At 45.8% G+C, this 23,639-nt stretch overlaps 1 protein-coding gene across 5 annotated transcripts in view; it reads left to right on the forward strand.

Annotated features, from left to right (window-relative positions):
- Positions 1-23,639, forward strand: part of SLC11A2 (solute carrier family 11 member 2) — a 67,116-nt gene that overhangs the window by 21,394 nt on the left and 22,083 nt on the right. For 4 of the 5 annotated variants that reach the window (XM_081844605.1, XM_081844606.1, XM_081844608.1 and 1 more), the window contains 9 exons: positions 3,894-4,018; positions 6,020-6,145; positions 7,505-7,624; positions 11,837-11,943; positions 14,979-15,049; positions 16,831-16,898; positions 18,066-18,221; positions 21,944-22,102; positions 23,029-23,112. In XM_081844605.1, the coding sequence (XP_081700731.1) occupies positions 3,894-4,018; positions 6,020-6,145; positions 7,505-7,624; positions 11,837-11,943; positions 14,979-15,049; positions 16,831-16,898; positions 18,066-18,221; positions 21,944-22,102; positions 23,029-23,112 (1,016 nt within the window). Of the gene's footprint in view, positions 1-945; positions 1,165-3,893; positions 4,019-6,019; positions 6,146-7,504; positions 7,625-11,836; positions 11,944-14,978; positions 15,050-16,830; positions 16,899-18,065; positions 18,222-21,943; positions 22,103-23,028; positions 23,113-23,639 lie in introns of those variants that run through there. The other variant, XM_081844609.1, reaches the window with a different exon arrangement.

Genomic DNA, 23,639 nt, shown 5'->3' on the forward strand with positions numbered 1-23,639 from the left:
CATGGTTGACCATCATGGCAACTGTTTTTAGGAGGCTTTGGGGAGGGGGGGATGATTTGGCTAAAACTGGAAAATTCTGCATGGGGACTGTGGATTTTCCTAAAGGCTTCTCTACCTTCTTCCCCATGTGTTGCTAAAAGGTCTTAAGAGTTCTTATAGCTTACTTGTTGATAGCATCATACTCCAGAGGTCGTATTGTCCAACTCCTTGCCATTGCACAAAGTCTCCTTCATTGGCCAGAGGTTGAACTAGATGACCTGTCCAGTTATCTTCCATATCTGTGATGCTATGGGCAGGTCAGAAACTAAAAAATAATATGCCACTTTTATGGCTTCTGATTTTGACACGACGGTGGTGTTATTTTCTAGGAGTGTGGCGTTTTGAAACCATTTTTGTCATGGCCAAATATTTGGATAAACAGTGAAACCTGGGGCTTAAATGACAGCTTTCTGCTCTCACCAGAACAAAACAGAAAATTCACTGTAGTCTAGTGAAATCCTCAGGCACCAGGTTCAAATTCCCCTTCACACTCGAAAGCCCTGTGCAAGATTGAAGCAAGCAACCCTGTAAAGTCCGAAATCATTAAGCACGCCCCTAAAACAGAACTTCTCTCCTTTTGCTGACCTATATTTGCCAGGCAGCATTACACACCTTTTAAAAGAGGACATTCCAGATTCTTTCTCTCTGCCAAGGCCTTGCGACAGCTTATGCTTTTTGTCAAGTGGCCAGTTTTTCAGTACGCAACTTCAGGGAAGTCGACAGCAGGCTGCATCTGTGTGCTACATCTTGTTCCTTACACTTTCTCGTCTTTGTTTAACTAGCTAGGCAAGGTGAGTTTGGCTCATCTGGGGGTGGAATTCTTCCTGCAGTGGTGGTTTTCATTACACAACTGTTGCTTTAAAGCCACCATGTCAACAGATCTGCTGAGTGGCATCGCCTCTTTAATTTGGGAGGCGGGGAAGGCAGAGGTGTAGGAGGAGAAACTGACTTCACAGCTGCAACAGAAAACCGTGTGTTATGTGCATCCTTACTGTTCCTGTTTCCCGACTATATATTGGTCTCTTCTACGCTTCCAAGGAGGCTGGCGTAAGTGGAGCTCAGCTTTCTTGGTCCCTGGAAGCGGAAGCAAAATGCCACGTGGGGAATACAAATTAGAGTATAAGAGTGAGTAGAACCGGAGCGTTGGAGCAAGTGGGGAGGGGGTAGAATAACATTTCAGGACTTGATGTAAAACTTTTTCCAGTGTCTTGTAACTTTTCCCTTTTGCAGAGAGTGGAGGGCTGTTCTGGGGAAAACCCTTGTTAGATGCCTTCCGTAGATCTGTGTCTACATAGCACTCTTTGATGCAATTCTTGTTTGCTGATGGGAGAGTCAGTTTAATCCACAACTTCCCTGTGGTTAAAAAAAAAGAAGTTGTGCTTTGCACCTGAATTCTGTGTGTTACCCACATTTTAATCTTGAATAAAACTGCAAGATGTGTTAAAAGGGTGAACATTATTTTCAGCCCTTCTGGACTGGACCCAAAGGGTCTGTCTAATCTAGCCTCCTGTGACCTCTCAAATGCCTTTGGGAAATTCATAAGGCAAGAGCCATTCCATCAAGATAAGGAATACTTGAATACTTGGTAGAAATTTGGTATGTACAAAATGGAGCCTCTGCATTTCAGTCAATGAGCAGAACGAGCTTGGACTTCAGATGAAGGAGATGTTTTTATGTCTAGAGCAAAAAAAAAAAAAAAAGCATGTCAGTAATAACAGACTTTTCCTGGGATTTCTTGAGTGCCAAAGAATAGGATGCTGTATAGTACATAGCATTAAAACCTGCCTACGGGCTTACAATCTAAACAGACAGATAAGGAGAAGGAAGATGATGGAGGAAGAGAGATGCTTTGCCGACTAGTAGTTATGTTGAAGGGAGAGAGCAAATGAACACCTGGTTTGGAAAACAGGAGGAAATGGCTTCTCATTCTAGAAAGGTATCGGTAACAAGGGAAGGACTGGAATCGATCTGGCTGTAAGGAAGGAGCAGCTGGTCAGCCTCTTGGGCTCTGGGCTTGGCAGGACCTGCAAGTGCAGGTAGGGGAAGGCATGTCCTCGAGAAGGACAGTACCTCTTCACCTCCATCGAAGGGCAGCCCTGTGGTCTCTGCTGGGATCCAGTCATATATAGGCTGCACAGCTAAACTGGATCCCTGTCCGTTGACATCCACCCAACCTGATTGCCGGGACCCAACATGTTGGAACCATCAAATTGTGTTCTGGGAAAGTATTGCAGTAGGTCTGCGACTTACTTGGGGGTTACGTCCTGGAAATTGCACCTAAAACATAAATTCTGCAAAGTCAAAATCCATTGGGTTCAATGGCAGGTGGGATTGCTAAAGTCATTTTTCCTGAAAACCCACCCTTTTCTGCCCCATTTTTAATTTTTCGCTATGTATGTAAATCTGAACATGCACAAGTTAACTGTGTGCAAGTTGTTGGTACTATTCTTATTATTTGTATATGTTGTGTGTAGATTATTAGCCAACACTATAAATGCTTTCTTATCTTCTGCCTGTTCCTTTTGCCATTGGCAGAATTGTTGAATTGTGTGAAGTGTGCTCTCTTGCATCCTTCCGTTCTTAAATCTATGGGGCTTAGCTTGTTTTCTTCTTCAGCAATGGCCGGCCATTAATGAGGAAGACATCACATCATGCGTTTTGAGGGAGATACTTCTTAAAAGAACTTTTCTTGCAGTCAGGGTTTTAGAGTGATTCTGCCAAATTTCATCTTTGTACCCCAGAAACAACCTTGCAGCTTTGAAACAGGAGAATAAGTTTCTTCTTGCAAATGACAGGGCACATACACAAACTAAACGCATGCAAAATATGGATAGTTTTAAGAGCGATTAACCGTGGCTTCATTGTTGAGGGACAGATGACCTCATGCAGTTCCTAAAAGTCTATGTAACCTGACTGGCAGACAGTGAGATCCTTAACATGACTACTCTTAATTCAGTGGGACTTCTGTAATCCCAGGTCAGTGGGCATCAGATTTTAACGTTAATTTTCTTTCCCCCTTCTAAGAAAATGGGCCTGTGATAATGAAGACAACGTCAATGTGCATGAATTAAGTTTCTAATATGCAAAGCAATTTACCATGTTTGCTTTATCTCTGTCTACAGTCATTCTGTCTACTGTAAGGTAAAGGTAAAGGGACCCCTGACCATTAGGTCCTGTCGTGGCCAACTCTGGGGTTGCGGCGCTCATCTCGCTTTATTGGCCAAGGGAGCCGGCGTACAGCTTCCGGGTCATGTGGCCAGCATGACTAAGCCGCTTCTGGCGAACCAGAGCAGCGCACGGAAATGCCGTTTACCTTCCCGCCAGAGCGGTACCTATTTATCTACTTGCACTTTGATGTGCTTTCGAACTGCTAGGTTGGCAGGAGCAGGGACTGAGCAACGGGAGCTCACCCCGTTGCGGGGATTCAAACCGCCGACCTTCTGATCAGCAAGTCCTAGGCTCTGTGGTTTAACCCACAGCGCCACCTGCGTCCCTTCTGTCTACTGTGACTACTTTGGGGCATGAGGGCTGAGAGGTCCAGCAAAATCAGGTCTCTAGAGGATAATCCTTTGACCCACCCACCCCTATCTGCTAAGCCATCACAGAGAGAGCGCCATAGCATACAATCTTGTGTAAAACTGAGGTAGCCAATAAACTTTCCTCCAGATGCTTTGGACGACAAGACTCTTCCCATCTCTGATGATTGCCCATGGTGCCTGGCACTGATGGAAACTAGTCTAGCAACATTTGACAGGCACCGTGTCTTTGACTTCACTTGACGTGAAGGTTGGCGTTGAATTTTTCTCCTTTAAGCTGCACTCTGCTTATCAACAATTTCTGTTGTCAATTTGCAGAAGATTCCTCTGGGGACGGCGTGAGCACCATTTGCAACACCACACTACCATCTCACCTTTCCGACTCTACAGATGAATTTACCACCTACTTTGATCAGAAAATACCTGTACCTGAAGATGAAAAGGTAAGCAAGTGCGATTGGCCACCTCTCCTTCAGGGGAAATAGAGGTGTGTGCAGGGCAGTAATCCCCAAATGCTGTGTTGGGGAACTACTATTACGCCACGCAAGAAATAACTTACCTGAGCCCCAAGGGACAACCTGTGGAAGAGATTGACCGCTGTATCCCTGCCTTGACCAGGCTCCCTTCCAGGCAGCTTCTTCTGGGAAGGGGTATAATTCTGCACAAGGTGCCATATGCAACAGAATTAATCCGTTATCCTATGAGGCTGCATGAGTTGTTCCTCTGAGCTTCCTTCTTTCCAATTAAGGCCAACACTAAACTCATGCAGAGATAGGTGGTTCTGGGTATTTTTGTTCCTTTGTTTTGTTTGAGTTGGGTTGGGGTTGGTTAAATGTTTAGTTGGGGTTGGCAGTTATTTTAATTTGGGTATAACTTCAGCAACAACTTCTTCATTTCTGTTGATTTATTGGTTTTAGTCTGTATAAGATACAGTGGTACCTCGTGTTGCGTAACCTCAGGTTACGGAATCTTCGGGTTACGGCCACAGCAAACCTGGAAGTGTATACTTCCAGGTTTCACTGCATGTGCAGAAGGGTGCCTCCGGTTACAAAGTTTTTGGGATACGGCTGGGCCTCTGGAACAGATTCCTTTCGTAACCAGAGGTACCACTGTATTCTGTTTTTTAACTTTTGATGTTTTATTATGTTTATATATGCTGAAAGCCACCCAGAGTGGCTGGGAAAACCCAACCAGATGGGTGGGATACAAATAAAATAATAATAATAATAATAATTATTATTATTATTATTATTATTATTATTATTATTTATTATCACTACATGATCTAAAGTAAACTATTGCAGCTATAAGAGTAAAGGCTGTCTCCAGTGTTTAATTTGAAAGGGAAGCATGCTTTTGCTGTTATAAATGCAAAATTTCAGATAATCAACTAAAATGATTTTCAGTGGGTTTTCTTCCGCTTAGGTTTTCTTTTTAGTAAACAAATCCCAAGTTCCAGGCCATATGTTGGACGTGTAATACTATTTGAAGATGATTATAGTGAGAGATGGGCCTCTCTGTACCTACCTATTACTTTCCAGGGAGCAGAAATGAAACAGTCATTTTCCTTGCTAACCTAGCCAGTGTAATGGTTGAGTGAAGAGGAACAATGGTGCTCTGTGAACAGCTACTGATGTTAACTTTTGAAATGTCACAGCAGCACAGACCTTTCCCTGCGGGCTGCGTGTGTTGGCAGTCCCTCTATAAGTAAAGCACGGACATAAATTTAGCTTCTTGTGGATCACCTCTGCAGCTAATGATGACCACAAAGGCTTCCTAACCAAAGGAATGTTCAGGTTCAAAATAAGCATCTGCAACAAGGAGAGGCATTATCCAAAACCAGACCATAACATTTGGGAGTCAGAAACCCTTGCTGTCCTGCTGCAGATCACCCAAAGATTGATAAGTAGATCCAAACTTTGCTTCTCCCCGTTCTTGTTCTAGGGCACACAGAACGTATGCAGGCCATTGCTCAGGCTTATTTGGGTTTGTGGCCGCCCCAGATCAACTAAGCCTTCCTAGAGCGCACCCAACATTCCCTTGCAGTCTGAGGTTGGTAGTGTTGGATGGGAGCTCTCTTTCAGAGAAGCTTGCCTGCCATCACAGGTCTTCTGCTTGAGCAAGCCCTGATAAGCTTTAAGGAACCTTCCCAGAGCACAGTTCAAAGTAAATGCTCTAAATTTAGGCCGTTGTTAAGATAAACGTTTCTGGCGTGATGTAGACTTCGTGCGATTCTGTATCGTTGGGTGGGTTTGCTGCTTTTCTGCTCCTAGCGTGATGGTCCTTCTGGAATTAAAACATCGGTTAAAAAAGAAAGAAAGCAACAACAAAGCAACTTTCTGTGTTGATTGATTGATTGTGACATTAATTGCCATTTGAACAACTCCTTCCCTTCTGTGGAAAAACATCTCCCCACTCTTAATCCCCCCTTTTTTCCTTTTAAGCATCCATGGTTCAGTTTTCGAAAACTCTGGGCCTTCACTGGGCCTGGGTTTCTCATGAGCATAGCCTACTTGGATCCAGGGAACATAGAATCGGATCTGCAGTCTGGCGCCATTGCAGGCTTTAAGGTAAGTAGCCTCTTGCTACAAAACTTTTGCTCCTGAGCATCTAAAAGCTAAAGAAGAATGGGAACTTTTTACAAATTATCTAAAAAAAGCAACAAAATGAACTGGACTCCTTGGCAGGTTTTGAATAAACATGCACAAATTTATTGATGGCTAATATAGTAGATAGATAATATAAGGATCTATACAATTTTATAGTAATGCAGAGAAAAATATGTGTTGAGAAGGAGAGAGAGGAGCTGAGGGACGTCTTGGGGGGGAGGGTTCGTTGGGGAGGTGGGGAGAAATGGAGGGAAATAATGAAGATGATATTTCGATATTTTTTATGTTGAAATTGTTAATAAAAATAAAATAAAATAAGATAAAAGCCACCCATAGAGTTTTGAGAGCTGAAAGAGAGCTTATTCCTACTCCATGTGCCAATATTAATTCTAACCAAAAGATATTTATCATAACCGTGTTCAAATAGGGAACTCGACAGCCTTCTTGGGGCGAACTTGTCTTTATTGCTTGAGTCCTCCTGACATGAAGATGAATTGCAGTGGGACCAGGCTGGTCTGGCAAGAGCCCTCTTTCTTCCCAAACCACCCAGATGTGGATGTCGCCCCCATATCATAAATAGGCAAAGCTGCATCTCTGCCTGCCCTTTAAATCAGGGGTTCAGCTATTTCCTTGTTTCTCTGTAAGAGCAGAAACCTGAAGGTCTACTGATAATGTAAGATCAAGTGGTGAAGCTGTTGGTGGCAAAGTAAGCTATTCTGGAACAACCTTAAAACTTATGATATATTCTTCTGCAGCTGAAAACTTAAGTTTTACACACCTCAGCTAGAGAGTTGTTTTATTTAACTACTTAGCAGGTAAGATAGGCTTAAGCTTGATTGCTTACATTACCGGAGGAGGAATGTGTTGGTTTCCTCGTTCATAAAAAGCTAGATTGAAATCTAGTAGTATATTTTCCTGAAGACATTCCTGCCCTGTCCGGTTTCAACAGTCCTGCCAAATGGTACTCTCCAAGGAAGCTGGGGGTTGTAATTCTTTTGCATACATGGGTAAGAATATCCAACAGAGAAGTCTCTAGACTACAGTTCACATGCCAGTGGATGTGTCACGTAGCCTGAACATGTCTGGAATATTCTGCTTCAGCAGTTATTTCTTGATAAAACACATGCAATTGAAAGCTGTGTTCTCCTCCATGCCCTGTTTCTGGTTGTGAGAGGGGTTTGAGGCTGCGTCTCTATTTAATTCATGAAGAATTGCAGACACACTTTAGGAAACAGAATCCTTAGCCTGGCTGGCTGGCTGGCTCCCAGAGTTCTCATATCTTGGCTGCTCTTGACCTTGCTGTGCTTTTGTGCTTTTCAGCTGCTCTGGGTTCTCTTGCTAGCCACGATCATCGGCCTCCTCTTGCAGCGTCTGGCAGCGAGGCTGGGCGTGGTAACTGGACTTCATCTGGCAGAAGTATGCAACCGGCAGTATCCCAAGGTGAGTGAATTGAGCCATTCATTTGGAAATTTAGCTTGTGCTTTTGTTGCGAGCAGAGGAATGCACCTTGTTGTAGGATCAGATCTCCCTGTGTGTTAAAAGCAGCTAGACAGGATTGGAATATAGGTGATAACTGGTAATGGGGGGTTGAGCAGAGGCAGGATTGAACAGGCCTGGAAGAGGGGGGCCAGGAATTGTGGTAAGTCCCAAGAGGCGCCTGGAGATGCCAGGCTGTTCTCAAAGTCGTAGGTCTGTAGCCAAAGAGTATAAGGGAACTTGATGCATACAAGGGACAGAAGCAGATCCAGAAAGGCAAAAAGAAGCAGATGGGAGAAAGGCAGATGCGTTGTGCCAAAGAGCAACATGCAGTGGAATTAATGAGACCTAGAAGTGAAGTTGGAAAGACTACACCAGCCTCCAGATCCTCTGGCTTTTGCACTATTTCTGCATATAAAGAAAGCACCAGCTGCACTGTGGATGTCGCCCCCTTACCCTAAATAGGCAAAACTGCATCTCTGCCAGCCCTTTAAATCAGGGGTGCCCTGTCGGGAAATAGGGATGGGTGAATCTGAGTGCACCCCTCCTTTAAGATCATCACCACCTCCATTACCTGGAGGAGAATTTGCTGCGTGCCCCGACTTTCCCATACACCTCTTACCTTGAACCCAGGGCTTATTTCCTTTTTTAAAAAAGTGAGTATCTGAATGTCTTCTGAACATGTGCAGAGAGCACTTCTCTCAGCACAGAGTAAATTGCATGCATTTTGAATTACGGGGCTGGGGTTGTGGCTCCCAGGCAGGCTTGCAACTTAGCCTCTTCCTTCCTCCTCATTTTCTGCTACACTCGCGCAATATTTGCTTTGTGTGCCTCTCCATAATCACTTTAATCGCTGGCCTTTGAAGAAGCCAGTCTGCTTAAAAGCTTGGATTTAAGGAGTATTTTGTTGGCTGTGGAATTCTTTTGAGGCTTGTTTCGGCAAGACACAGTTGCCTAGGGATGTGGATCTCAGCTGCAAAACACTCACCTCCACCAGGATTAGCAAACCATCCTTGTCTGCCCCCATCTTATTTCTGGTGACGTGTCTCTGGGTGGTCATGTGTGTGTTTATATCTAACCCAGGACTCAGTTTCCTCTTGGGGTATTCAGAACCTGACACATCTATTTGCTTCCTCTCCCCCGGGGGTTGCATTAAAACATCCTCAGTAAATAGGAAGTTGGGTTTGAGTTGAGTCTCAGGCCAAGCCAGGCAATTCCAAGTAACTATTTCCCCTGAACTGAAGGAGGAGGAAGCTGCGTTCTGAGATCTTCTGGGACTGAGGTGGTGTGGAAACTGCTCCAGCGCAGCTTCTTCAAAACAGCCTCCAAAAACCATGTGGGAGGGGCCAGTTTCTGGGAGGGCCGATACTGTCAAAGAAAGAGCTGCAAATGTAGGCTTGTCCTGCCGGCCTTGTACTTCTGCTGTTCTTCCTCTTGGTAGCATCAGGCAGGAAGCTAATGCAAGGAGGGACAATTTTGCAAACTACCGTATTTTTTGCTCTATAAGACTCACTTTGTCCCTCCTAAAAAGTAAGGGGAAATGTGTGTGCATCTTATGGAGCGAATGCAGGCTGCGCAGCTATCCCAGAAGCCAGAACAGCAAGAGGGATTGCTACTTTCGCTGCACAGCGATCGCTCTTGCTGTTCTGGCTTCTGGGATTCAGAATATTTTTTTTCTTGTTTTTCTCCTCCAAAAACTAGGTGCATCTTATGGTCTAGTGCGTCTTATAGAGCGAAAAGTATGGTAAAATGCTGAAAAGTTTCCTTTCACTGTTGTTCATGGCTCTAATGGGCAGTGCCTTCCAAAAGCTCATTGTGGCTCTCTGCAGAAGGATTTAATTTTTTTTTTACTTAAAAGCACGTATCTTCACACTGAGCTTCCCTTGTAGCTGAAAGTTGGCTTTACAAATCTTGTTGGTGTCTGTTGGCTCAGGACTTGCCAAATTCCAGGCAGCGTAATCCACGTAGGTGGTTGCCGGTCAGCAGATGCAGAATCCTTCCCTCATCAGAAGTGTTTGATTTCTAAAAACAGACCACAGAGGCTGTTATTTTTATTGCTCAGTGCCTGCGGTAACTGGGGATCTTCTGCCCCCTTTCAATCTGCTTCTGTCGCTGCATCTGGTTTGATCCACAGGAATTAGACCCTAATATAGTGGGATCCCTCTGGCCCATTGGCTCAATTAGGTCCACCAGGTCTCACAATTTTGGCCGCAAGGCTGTTTTTTGGGCTCATCAGTTTCTACTCACCTGATGCCATGGCAAACGAGTGTGTCTTCCGTCTAGGGCAGAACAAGACCAGTTCCCCCACCCACCTTGTGGCTAGAAGAACTTTCTGCCTGTGATTATGCTCCTCCCTTCCCCAAAGGGATCATGTCGAATTGCATTGAGCTCAGCAGCCATTTCTAATCAATTACTTTTTAATCATTCTGAGTTTCGATTGAGCTGCACCCATTGTTTACTTCTTCTTTTAAAACTCTGTGCTGTTGTGTTTCCACACAATTATATTGATGGAGGTGTTGTTTGCTAATTTTTCCGTGAGGCTTTATTGCCGTGAGCCGCTTTGAGCTCAATATTGTTTTAGGGAAGTGGCGTACAACTATTAAATCTAATACCTGATGCCACACACATGACACGTAGATCTGTGACTGCAAAAGGACAGTTAGGAGCCTTGGCAGAAGCTGTGGTGCTCCTGTTCCTTAAACAGCCTTAACACTTGATAATATTAGGGCCTAATATTAGCTGTCAAATATAGATAACCTTAGGGACATGGGTGGCGCTGTGGTCTAAACCACTGAGCCTAGGACTTGCCGATCAGAAGGTCGGCAGTTTGAATCCCCGCGACAGGGTGAGTTCCCGTTGCTCAGTCCCTGCTCCTGACAATCTAGCAGTTTGAAAGCAGGTCAAAGTGCAAGTAGATAAATAGGTACCGCTCCGGCGGGAAGGCAAACGGCGTTTCCGTGTGCTGCTCTGGTTCGCCAGAAGTGGCTTAGTCATGATGGCGGCATGACCCGGAAGCTGTTTGCGGACAAACGGTGGCTCCTCGGCCTATAGAGTGAGATGAGCACCGGAACCCCAGAGTCGTCCACAACTGGACCTAACAGTCAGGGGTACCTTTACCTTTTTATAGATAACATTAGCAAGCTTTCAAGCTTACCTGCTTCATGTGAATAAATACGTATGCTGCCTCTGCGGGGGTTTTTGACCATCAGGTTTTGCTATGTAGAAATGAAACGGAGGCCCAGGAAGGGTTCCTTTTCCTTCTCTCCACCCTATCAAGTAAAAAGGTAAAGGGACCCCTGACCATTAGGTCCATTCGTGGCCGACTCTGGGGTTGCGGCGCTCATCTCGCTTTATTGGCCGAGGGAGCCAGCATATATGGTCATGTGGCCAGCATGACTAAGCCGCTTCTGGTGAATCAGAGCAGCGCACAGAAACGGCATTTACCTTCCCGCCGGAGGGGTACCTATTTATCTACTTGCACTTTGACGTGCTTTCGAACAGCTAGGTTGGCAGGAGCAGGGACCGAGCAATGGGAGCTCACCCCGTCGCGGGGATTTGAACCGCCGACCTTCTGATCAGCAAGTCCTAGGCTCTGTGGTTTAACCCACAGTGCCACCCATGCCCAACCCTATCGAGTAGAAGTGAGCAAATCTTTCTGGTGTGCACCTCAGTTGCTCAAGAAAGATTTGGAAAAAGAAAAGTTGTTTATTTATTTAGCAACACCTTTCAGCCATCAACCCAATCAGATGGGCGGGGTACAAATAATAAAATTATCATCATCATCATCATCATCATCATGGAATTCAAGGTGGGATCCTTGTGGTTCCCAGTCAGTCTTCCATCCAGACAGACTCAGAGCTGCTTACTTTCTTTCAGCAAGGTGGCAGGTGCTCTAGGACAGAGCCCTGGGGCACATGAGATTGATGGGCAAAAAGCAGAAGAGAAAAGGGGTTAAGATTTGGTGGGGAAGAAAGTCACTAATTGCTTGTGGAAATATGGTTGTTTGTGTACCATTAGGATACCTCATAGTAGGAAGGTTGTTCATATTAACAAACTAACAATGGAAGTTGTGTTTGTTTTTTTTACAAAATTATGGGTGTATATCCTTGTTTTCCCTATTTGCTTCTTTCAAATTTTGTGTGTGTGTATAAAACAAAATTCTTGATTGTGCTTTAGGTCCCTCGGATTATCTTGTGGTTGATGGTGGAGCTGGCCATTGTTGGCTCAGATATGCAAGAAGTCATCGGCTCAGCAATCGCCATTCACCTCCTGTCTGTTGGGATGTAAGTTGCCTTTTTGTCCTCTGCTTCTGGAGTGGTGTCACCAGTTCGCATTCTGAACGAGGGAAAACATGGTTTGTTTTCTTGCAGTGCCCTGTGTGAAAAGCGGAACTTCTGATGGCTGGTCTATATATGGAAAAATAATAAACATGGCACAGCCCTTCTAGGACTGTCAAAATTTCAGAATGCAGTTGGAAAAGTCGGGATGCTTGAATGTACCTCCTTGTGAAAAAGAAACTCCCTTCATGTAGTGACCTAGTTGATGGCACCCGTCTGTCTCGAGAGACAATGGAGTGCGCCTCTAAGGGTGAAGTCAAACCACTGCATTAGCAGCACCTCTCTGGGGTGCAAGCTTGGGCAGTGTGTATGGAGGTCCTGGGTTGCAAAGACAACAAGACCCCCCTCTCGGTCTCACTGATGTGGTCCAAAGGAAAGCCGAGCTTGGCTGCAGGATTACATCATTGAGAAACTCAGGCTGGAACCATTCATCCCAACTTTCTCGTTTTCCATATTCAGGGATGGTGCAAATGGTTTTGGGATGTGTCTTTTCCTTGGATCCTGGAGAACCTTCAAGCATAGGATTCCACAAATGCATTATTGAACCAGCTTAGGCCTTGGCCGGCTATGTCCACACAACATTTCTAAACATTTGCAATCCAGCTCACTGATTTCTGCAGGATAGAGGCTCTGGTAGTGCAAAGCCATTCCTCTCATATGCTGTCTCCTCTTTGCTGCCACCAGCTCTCCCATAATGCACTCCCCTTACGTAGAATAAACCAGGGGTAGGGAATCTTTAGGGACGCGGGCGGCACTGTGGGTTAAACCACAGAGCCTAGGACTTGCTGATCAGAAGGTCGGCGGTTCGAATCCCTGCGATGGGGTGAGCTCTCGTTGCTCGGTCCCTGCTCCTGCCAACCTAGCAGTTTGAAAGCACGTCAAAAGTGCAAGTAGATAATTAGGAACCGCTCTGGCGGGAAGGTAAATGGTGTTTCCGTGCGCTGCTCTGGTTCGCCAGAAGCGGCTTAGTCATGCTGGCCACATGACCCGGAAGCTGTATGCTGGCTCCCTCAGCCAGTAAAGCAAGATGAGCGCCGCAACCCCAGAGTCGGCCACGACTGGACCTAATGGTCAGGGGTCCCTTTACCTTTACCTTAGGGAATCTATGGCCCTCCAGATGTTGCTGGACTACAGCTCCCATCATCCCTAACCACTAGCCAACTTGGCCGGGGCGGATGGGAATGGGGATCCAATCAGTTCTTGATACCCCCAGGTTCCCCACCCCTGCTGCAAACCCTCATCCTCCCGCTTCACCACTGCCTTGCCCTCCTAATTTTATTTTAAACATTGAGTAAGTAAATACACTGCAGATATGGGCAGTTAGAAATGAGATCCACTAAAGGTTTTTTGGCAGAGCTTTTGAAAAATAAACAAGCCTTTATTTGCCAACAGTAACGGAGCAAAGTTGTACTCTGGAAAGCTGAGTGAGGCATCAGAATTGCTCAGAAATTCCCCAGGCAAAGGAATTCAGTACCCCAGACTGGGAATTCCATCGCCAACAGAGCCCTTGTCTGCTGGGAAGCCTAGCACTGCACAGTCCCACATAAGGGGTATTTTGACACAATACCGTCTGTTGCGAGACCATGTTTATAATCTATTGCACCTTTTATGTTAATGATTTCTAGTCCTTGTGTAACAAATCGCCACTGGCAAACTGAAAAATAAATCTCAAACCTTTCCCCTGTAGGAATGTTCAAACTTCTTGACGTCATATTATTCACCTTTTTTTCTGAGCCCTTTGCTGCTTGCCACCTCTCAAAAAGAAAAAAGTCACAACTGTATACTGTGTTCTAAATGTCTTATTGTTGATATTCTTCCATTGTTCTGGAAGCCTCCCACCCTGAAGGGCAGGATGCAGCGGCTATAAATTAAATGGAACTGTGTGCCCCTTATTTTATACGATTGCATCTGAAGAAAGCACCAGAGCTCAGTGGGCAGAGCAAAGACTTTCCATGCCGACGGTCGCAGGTTCAATCCCTGGGACTGGGAATGTCCCCTGCCTGGAACCCTGAGCAGCTGCTTCCAGCCAGTGTGGACAATACTGAGCTACAGGGACAAATTGGTCTGACTCTGTATAAGGCAGGGCTACCACAGCATTCTGATACAGTGGTGCCTCGCAAGACGAAAATAATCCATTCTGCGATTCTCTTTGTCTAGCGGTTTTTTTGTCTTGCGAAGCAAGCCCATTGACGGCTTAGCGGATTAGCGCTATTAGCGGCTTAGCAGCTTTTAGCGGCTTAGCGGATAAGTGGCTTAGCGGCTTAGAAAAGGGGGGGGGAGGAAAAAAAACCCGCAGGAACTCGCAAGACATTTTCATCTTGCGAAGCAAGCCCATAGGAAATTCGTTTTGCGAAGCACCTCCAAAACGGAAAACTCTTTCTTCTAGCGAGTTTTCCGTCTTGCGAGGCATTCGTCTTGCGGGGCACCACTGTAGTTGCCGTATTTCTTCCAGTTCCTTTCTGAATACTTCTTAACACCGAATTTTTGTGTTATTGTTAAGAATTGCTAGGCAATATTTAATTGCTTTTTAAAAAACAATGGCTACTGTGGAGGGAAGATATGGCCCTTGTTCGAAAGGCATGGCACTGTCATCCTGGCCCCACTCTCTTTCCCATCCTGAAAGGGCAGCTGGTTTTCTATTCAGAGCTTAGCTGGGCATAGCCAGTTGTAGCAACCAGGCTGCTGCTAAGTTGCCCATTTTTTTTTTCATCACTGGGAAAACACAGCGTTTCACCCCATAAACTTTCAACAAACATGCTTTGCGTTCCTTGTGACTTTCTCTTATCTGATTCCCTCCCCTTCCACAGTTGAATGAGGCTTCCCAGGTTCTTTGCCTCTCAATAGGCAAGTATTTGGTCCACCTTTCCCAACATTTTTAAACAGACCGTGAACCTAAAGGGGGATTGGACCCACTTGGTTTTCAGCCGATGAACTTAGAACACCCTGAAACCTCCTCCGCTGCCTGTTTTGTCTTCCTGCAGAATCCCTTTGTGGGGCGGAGTTCTCATCACAATTGCTGACACCTTTATGTTTCTCTTCCTGGACAAATACGGTAAGCTCCTTTCTTATATAAACGCTCCTCCTCCTGTCCTTAGTAATCTGACGAGTGGAGCAAGAGCACTTTCGCAATCAACTCTGAGTAGGCCCTGCTATTCATTGGGGCACGCTTGTGAAATCCTGGAAAAGGGCTTTTGCCTGCGACTTGCTTTGCAAAGACAGACTCCACATTGGAGGCCCTGCTGGGAATAAGGATTAGAGCTCGTATGGCTCTCCAGATTGCAGATTGGTGAAGTCTCGCAATCCACTTTGCAAAAGCTGTGGATTCCAGCGGCATGATGTCTTGCATGGGAAACGGCTACTGATTCAAAATGATTAATTACTTCTCATGTGGCTTTCCTTGTTCCTATAGTAATCAACTTCCTGGTTTGGTATTGCCATTCGCTCTTCCCTGCCTCACCTTCCGCCAAAGAACCAGCCTTTGTACATGGCCTCTAATGCTCTATGGGCTGGTGGGCTTAGGAGCCAGTGTGGTGTAGTGGTTAAGAGCGGTAGACTGGGGAACCGGGTTCGCGTCTCCGCTCCTCCACATGCAGCTGCTGGGTGACCTTGGGCTAGTCACACTTCTCTGAAGTCTCTCAGCCCCACTCACCTCACAGAGTGTTTGTTGTGGGGGAGGAAGGGGAAGGAGAATGTTAGCTGCTTTGAGACTCCTTCGGGTAGTGATAAAGCGGGATATCAAATCCAAACTCCTCCTCTTCTTCTTCTTCTTCTTGTGTACGCTTTTCATGGAAAGAAAGCCCATTGAGCTTGGTATACTTTCCTTTCAAGTAAATGTCATGGGATTGGGCTGGAAAGAGTTTCCATTTTGTGATGCAGGTGTGCACCTGTCACTCAGTATTATGGAATCCTTCCTGTCTGAGAGAGAAGCCACAATGCTTTTGCTGAGTTCTCTTCCCACACCAACCCAAGTGTCTCTCTCTCTCTTTATCTCTCTCTCTCTCTCTCTCTGTGTGTGTGTGTGTGTGTGTGTGTGTTGTGGAAAATGTTCTGTACTTGGCTTATGAAAATTGCTGGTCTCTTCATTCCTGGAGACACTGCAATTCAGCCTTTCCTACCTGCCCTTCCCCCACCTCTTCAATTGCCTGTTTTCCTTTTTCTTTTTTCAAACTTGTTAAATTGTGAAAGACTTAAGGGGAGCGTTTGCCCATGCTAGAATTGGAATTTGTTTCCATTGCACCTCTGAAGCACAGGGAGCATATATGGGTCTTTAGAAATGAAACGCCAGCATGGTTCCCCTCTTCTTCCCCCAGTGCTAGACCACTCAATGGACCCTTTTGCTTCTTTAAAATTATTTGAAGACTGTCCACCCCACTCTCTCCTGAATTAGAGTACCTGTTCATCTGTGGGCGTGCTTCAATTGCGAACCACTCTGTCCCTAAAGTACGGCTGATCTTCTGTTCTAGTAAAATAATATAGTTGTCCTGGGTGCTGGAACAATATTTAATATATATTTTGACTGCTGATCTAGCTGCATCCTAACAGTTGTATTCAAGGCACCACTTAAGTCGCTTGTTCCATCAGTGCAAGGATTCCTCCTTGCGCAATGGAAGGGCCTCACACTGTGCTGGACATTCACGGCATGCATGTCATTTTGTTGAATGCCGCCCCGGGAGAGCAACTTGTGCGGTGTGTAAATGCGCACGGTGCTGCTTGACCTGATGCCCAGTGTGACGAGGTGAGGCACTGAGGAAATGCTTTCACTATTCTGGACTGTATGAAAGGACTTTTGGCTCCCAAAGTATCTTTTAAAAGGCGCCTGTGTGTCTTTTTCAGGCTTGAGGAAACTGGAAGCTTTTTTCGGGTTCCTGATTACTATTATGGCCCTTACATTTGGATATGAGGTAACGTTCCTTTTTAATATGTGGGGGTTTTGCATTAGAGATTAAAAAGCGACTTTTCCCATTTAGGATGTAACAAAACATGTTGAACTAGATGATTCTATGTGACATCTTCTAGTGGTTTCACGTAAGTGTTGGTACATAGTCTGACTGGCCATAGAAGTGGTCTTCATATTGTTTGGGATGAGCTTGTGATTTCCCACAGGGGTGAAATTTGCAGCTTTGTGGTGGCGATGCATTCACACCTTCCTTCATATTTATTTTTATCATGCTTATATCCCCTCCTTCCTCTCAATGGAAGCACAGGGTGTGGCTAACAAAATAAAATATTAGCAATAAAATGTTGTTAGAACTTCTCATCAGAGCCAGATATGAAAACAAAACGGCAGCTGTGCAGTTACAGATGGGTAGCCGTGTTGGTCTGCCATAGTCAAAACAAAATAAAAAAATTCCTTCCAGTAGCACCTTAAAGACAAACTAAGTTAGTTCTTGGTATGAGCTTTCGTGTGCATGCACACTTCTTCAGATACACTGAAACAGAAGTCACCAGACCCTTCTATATAGTGAGAAGGTGGGGAGGGGTATTACTCAGGAGGGTGGTGGGAATGGGTGATTGGCAGATAGCTGTGATGAGCCTGTTGACGACTCTTAACGACTGCAATAGGTCTTACAGGGAAAAGCAAGGGGTGAGAAGGTGAAAAATGGCTTTGTCATGTATAATGAGATAAGAATCCAATGTCTTTGTTCAGACCAGGTTTCTCCATGGTTTTAAGTTTGGTAATAAGTTGCAATTCAGCAGCTGTGCAGTCAGCAAAATCTGTTACACCCCAAGGGTACAGATGAATAGATCTAATGCGACCGTAGCTCTATATCAACATGGCCATGTAAAAGTGGGCTGAAAAGAGAGATTTGCTGTCTTGGTCTTCCCCAACCCAGTGCCCTCCAGGTGTTTTGGACTACAACTCCAATCAGCCACAGCAAGCGTGGCCGTTGGTCAGGGTTAGTGGGAGTTGTGGTTCAGTAAATGTCTGTGGAAGGCTGCACTGTCTGAGGAGGGGCAAGCACCTCACGAGGGCATTGCTGCATTGGTTTAAAAGTAGACATCTGTATCTTGCCCAAGGCTGCTTGCGATTCCAGCTGTGCTAATAGCCATCCTCTATGTCCCTACAGTATTTTAGGGTGGGACCAGACCAGGGCCAGTTGTTGAAAGGGATGTTCATGCCCTACTGTGAAGGCTGTGGCGTCCCTCAGCTAGAGCAAGCCGTCGGGATCGTAGGTGCTGTCATCATGCCACACAACATGTACTTGCATTCTGCACTGGTCAAGGTAAGGTTGGGGTGTTCTTGTTTTGTGCCGATTTTCACTTCAGTCTTTCCCCTCACCAGACGTCCCCGGATTTGCAAATCTGTCCCCGGACAAATTCCGTCCCCAGATTTGCAAATCTTTCCCCAGGAAACGTGGCAGCGGCAGCCTCAGCAGCCCAGAGCCAACCTGGTAGCGCAGTTGGCTCTGGCTGGCATCAGGAGCTGCTTGCTGCTGCCGCCACCACTGCCAAAGGAGAACCAGGGATGTCTGGCAGTGCAGATCTCCTTCCCCCTTTGTTTTGACAGATCGGGGGAGGCTCGGGAGTCATGGGCGGGCGGGCGCTGCCCAGGAGGGGCGCAAGGCGCATGGTTTCTCTGCCAGGCAAGGTGCAAAGCCCTTCTTTTGCACTCTGTGAAACATAAATGTGCAGAGTTTTTTTAAAAACTGGGCAACAGCCGCCCGCCTGTGACTCCCGAGCCTCCCCCGTTCAGTCGAAACAAAGGAGGGGCAGGAGATCGGGGGAGGCTCGGGAGTCATGGGCAGGTGGCGCACTGTTGCCCAGTTTTTCAAAAACTCTGCGCATTTAAGTTTCACGGGGTGCGCAAGAAGGGCTTTGCACCTTTATACAATATGCACGTGTGCTTGGGCCCAGGGTCTTTTGCCTCAACATCCCCACTACTGATTCCCTGTTGCTACTCAGCTTCAAAAAAAAGTGTCCCCGGATTCATTGGGAAAAAAATCAAATAACCATACACTCACGAATGCCACACAACGAAGTCACACTTGTGAACTGTTACGGCTAAAATCTGGGTGCGGGGCTACTCTGCCACCCAGCTCGTCGGACTAAGTGTCCGCGGGTCCCTGCGGAAGAAAATGAGCTCAGCCGGGCACAGGAGCAAACTACAGAAGATCCAAGTTTATTGCGCAACAGGTTCAAGGCGAGATTGAACAGCGAGAAAGGGGTGACATGAACTTTTGAAACTCCCTCCATGTCCCAGAATACAGTGCAAAATACATCTCAGTTACATCATGAATACATTAAGGAAAGGTTGGGTTACACAGATTAACATATGGAGGAGGGAGGGGGGAATATGCAGAGTCAGAGATATGCGCAGATAAACACTTCCTGGGGATGAGAAGACAATGGTCCCAAATATGCATAGTCTGCCACCTGACATTGCCTGGAGGAAAGGCTGATCAGAGCGATTTGACAGGATTAGGGTCTTAACACCTTGCTTGAGGGATTATGCTGGACAGGGGAGGTGTGATGGAGTCCTAGAGAAATTGAGCAAATTGGCACGTTGATTTTCTATGAATTTTATAGATTTTAGTCCCTTTTGACATTGACAATTGGAAATAAATTGATATATTGTAGCGAAGAAGAAGGTGAAGAAGACATGCCCCCCCCCCCTTCCGTATCAGAACCTTCGCACACTTGGCTTCTGAAGCGGCCGCCTGTTCTGTGACACAGTGGCACCACTCTTGCTTCCGTCTCGCATGTCTGTGTACACACACACACTGGGAAATCAATCCTGTGGTGTAGTTAAAATGGCTGCCTTTGCTATACTGCTCGCTGTGCTAAAATACCGTATTTTTCGCCCTATAGGATGCACTTTCCCCCCTGCAAAAATGAAGGAGAAATGTGTGTCCTATGGGGTGAATGCAGCCTTTCACTGAAGCCTGGAGAGCGAGGGGGGGTCGGTGCGCACCGACCCCTCTCGCTCTCCAGGCTTCAGGAAGCTATCCACTAGCCGTGGGAGACGCAGCTCTGCCTGCACCCAGAAGCTTGGGGCGTGCTGAGCTCAGCATGCCCTAAGCTTCGGGCTTCCCGCAGCTCTCCCACGGCTTGTGGATAGCAGCCTGTTCTGGGGTCTGGGGTCTGGGGTCTAGGGAAGCTCAGGAACCTGGGGGGAAAATAATTTTTTTCCCTTTATTTCCCCCCCAAAAAACTAGGTGCGTCCTATGGGCCGGTGCGTCCTATGGGGTGAAAAATATGGTAATAATGCTGGGGGAGCGGAGAAGAGGCCAAAGATACTCTCACCACCCAGCAGTCAAATTGTGCCTACCATTGATGCCTTCAAATCAGCCTTCCATGAAAGGCATTCATCCATGCACCACAACAACCGTGCCGGCTGATAGGAAGAAGCCACAGCATCTCTCATGGCACAGGCCCCCCTAACTCCATGGCCAGGAAGACAGCAGTTGTGGCTTGCTACCGTAACCCTAGTTAGAGGGACGTGGGTGGTGCTGTGGTCTAAACCACTGAGCCTCTTGGGCTTGCCGATCAGAAGGTCGGCGGTTCGAATCCCTGCGACAGGGTGAGCTCCCGTTGCTCGGTCCCTGCTCCTGCCAACCTAGCAGTTCGAAAGCACACCAGTGAAAGTAGATAAATAGGTACCACTGCGGCAGGAAGGTAAATGGCATTTCCGTGTGCTCTGGCTTCTGTCATGGTGTCCTGTTGCGCCAGAAGCGGTTTAGTCATGCTGGCCACATGACCTGGAAAGCTGTCTGTGGACAAACACAGGCTCCCTCGGCCTAAAAAGGGAGATGAGCGCCGCACCATCATAGTCGCCTTTGACTGGACTTAACTGTTCAGGGGTCCTTTACCTTTTACCTTTACCTTAACCCTAGTCTTGGTTGCCTGTTATGTTGGCAGGATACCACAGGGATTGTTGTAGCCTGTGATAGGTTTTTAAAATCTGTTCACTCTTTTGAGAAGAGTGAACAGAGTTAACAGCCCTCTTTGGGATATTTTACAGCTTTATAACCTTTGTAGTTTTCAGCGGTGTGTGTTTTCCCTTTAAATTCACGTTCCTGTATAAAATGTGTTGTGGTTCCCATCTTGAACTAAAAAAGGACCACATCAGTAGTCCAGCATCCTTGTTCTCATGGTGGCCAAGCAGATGCATATGGGCTGCATTAAGAAGTGCTTTCTTTTCCCCCTGTTCCGAATCTTCCAGGATTCAGCTTTCTTAGACGGACCCAGGTTCTAGTATTACTGTATTTTTCGCTCCATAAGGCCCACCTGACCATAAGGCACACCTAGTTTTTAGAGGGGGAAATCAAGGAAAAAAATAATATTTCCCTCCTAGCCCCAAAGAGCAAAGAAGCCAAGACAGTGAGTGGGATCCATCCCACTCGCTTTCTTGGCTTCCTCTTTAGCCCTGCGCAGCCTCTCCAGCCGGGAGAGGCTGCGCACGGCTATGGCAATTCCCCCACCTCCCGCAAAAGCCCACAGGAGCCGTGCACCCTTTAAGGATCGCGCGGCTCCTGCGGGCTTTTCTACGAGGAGGGAGAAGGGACTGACTGGCCGCGTCAGTCCCTTCTCCCTCCTGAGGAAAAGCCTGCAAGAGCCGCATGAAGCTTGTGTGCAGCTTTTGGCGGCTTTTCCTGCCTGCCTCCCCCCTGCATTCGCTCCATAAGACGCATACACATTTCCCCTTACATTTTAGGAGGGAAAAAGTGTGTCTTATGGAGCGAAAAGTATGGTATGTTGGGTAGGCCAAGGTGGAAATTCCCGTACATTAACTTTCTGTTCCGAAAGGCCGGGGTAGTCACAGGTGCATTATCGTACAGCATGTATCTGTGAGACCCTATGTACACAGCCTAGCCCACCTAACTATTGACCTTCAAAAGATGGGTGAATATTCAGGATTCGCAGAGGATGCCACCTGTTGGCTTGGACACGGCCTTGAATAAACCTCTTCTTGCAGGCTGTGATAACCTGTTCTCTTTCCGTCCAGTCTCGACAGGTGAATCGGGCCAACAAGAAGGAGGTCAGTGAGGCCAACAAATATTTCTTCATAGAATCCTGCATTGCCCTCTTCATCTCCTTCATTATAAACGTCTTTGTCGTTTCGGTCTTTGCCCAAGCCTTCTTCGGAAAGACAAACAAAGACTTGGTGAGTCCCTATTCTCTGTTTCTATTCTGGTACACTTTCTTCCATAATTTTAAGGCATTCCCAGAAGGGAACAGGATCTATACCAGTAACTTGGCGTCACCCAAACGAAACCAATATTTGAAGCATTTATGTCGCACTCATCTGTCAAAAAGCGTCCTTTGAGTGGATGAGAAGATCAGTAATAAGTAATCCTGAAAGAGGATCACACAAAAGCAAATGCGATTGGAGCGAAAAGAAGGGAGAAAGCCAAGCCCAAGCACTGATTCTTGGTTACAAAATACCTATAAGACCTGTTGGAAACAGTTCAAGGAAAAGGGGAGTTGCTTGGATCTCAAAAGAATCAATAGAGCGACCATACATATGGGACCAGCACAGGTGACCGTGCCTGGCGAATATTTAATATTCCTACCTTCATGGCTGTGATTCGTGGGTTGGTCACTTAATTCTATTCTGATTTTGAGCTGTGTTTTAATCAATTGTTTGATTTTGTGTTTTTAATGTATTATATATTTGGTGTTAGCCATCCTGTGCCCGGCCTTGGCCAGGGAGGGCAGGGTATAAATAAATAAATAAATTATTATTATTATTATTATTATTATTATTATTATTATTATTATTATTATTTTATTACATCCCATTTCTCCTGCTGCATCCTGATGGAATCTCCAAGCATTTATATTTATATTATATTATATTATATTATATTATATTATATTATATTATATTATATTACATTACATTACATTACATTACATTACATTACATTACATTACATCATATTACATCATATCATATATCATATCATATCATATCATATCATATCATATCATATCATATCATATCCCAGCAATATGTTCCTTTCCCCATACTTGGATCGACTTTGTGAAAACGTAGTTTTTGAAACATGTCAAAATTTGTCTTTGCAGCAAGAAATGTGTGCAAATAAAACCTTTGCTCCACCTTCGTTGTTTCAATCAAATGGAACCCTGGATGTCGATATCTATAAAGGGGTGAGTAGGTCTTTGAACGGCCATATTCATTTTTATTGAGGTAGCAAAGGAATATTGGGCTTGGCTCAGAACCATATTTGATCGTTTCAGCCTTTGCTCCCCCAAACAAAGTTGACTACATTTAAAATTCATGAAGAATCTTGTGTGTAGCCAAGGAAAGGTTGAATCTAATGTTATGCAAGCAGACTTCCACTGGTGCAATGGGACTTTCCCTCCTCCTACCCCATGCCCCCCTCCCAGCACACATTTCAAATCTTCCAGAGACACCCCCTAGAGCAGATTTTCGGGGGTGCAGGAGGTCCCATTGGAATAGCAGAACACTCTAACATTTAGCTTGTACAGTGTCTACATTCTCTTTTATCTCCTTCTATTATCACTTTTAAAAAGAGCAGTGATAAACACAGCTCTATAAGGATGCTGGCTAAAAGTCCAAATTTAAAAGGTAAAGGACCCTTGATCATTAGGTCCAGTCGTGGACGACTCTGGGGTTGCGGCGCACATCTCGCTTTACTGGCCGAGGGAGCCGG

The sequence above is a fragment of the Podarcis erhardii genome (assembly GCF_964252035.2).
Source record: "Podarcis erhardii genome assembly, chromosome: 2".
In the NCBI taxonomy this organism is placed as follows: domain Eukaryota; kingdom Metazoa; phylum Chordata; class Lepidosauria; order Squamata; family Lacertidae; genus Podarcis; species Podarcis erhardii.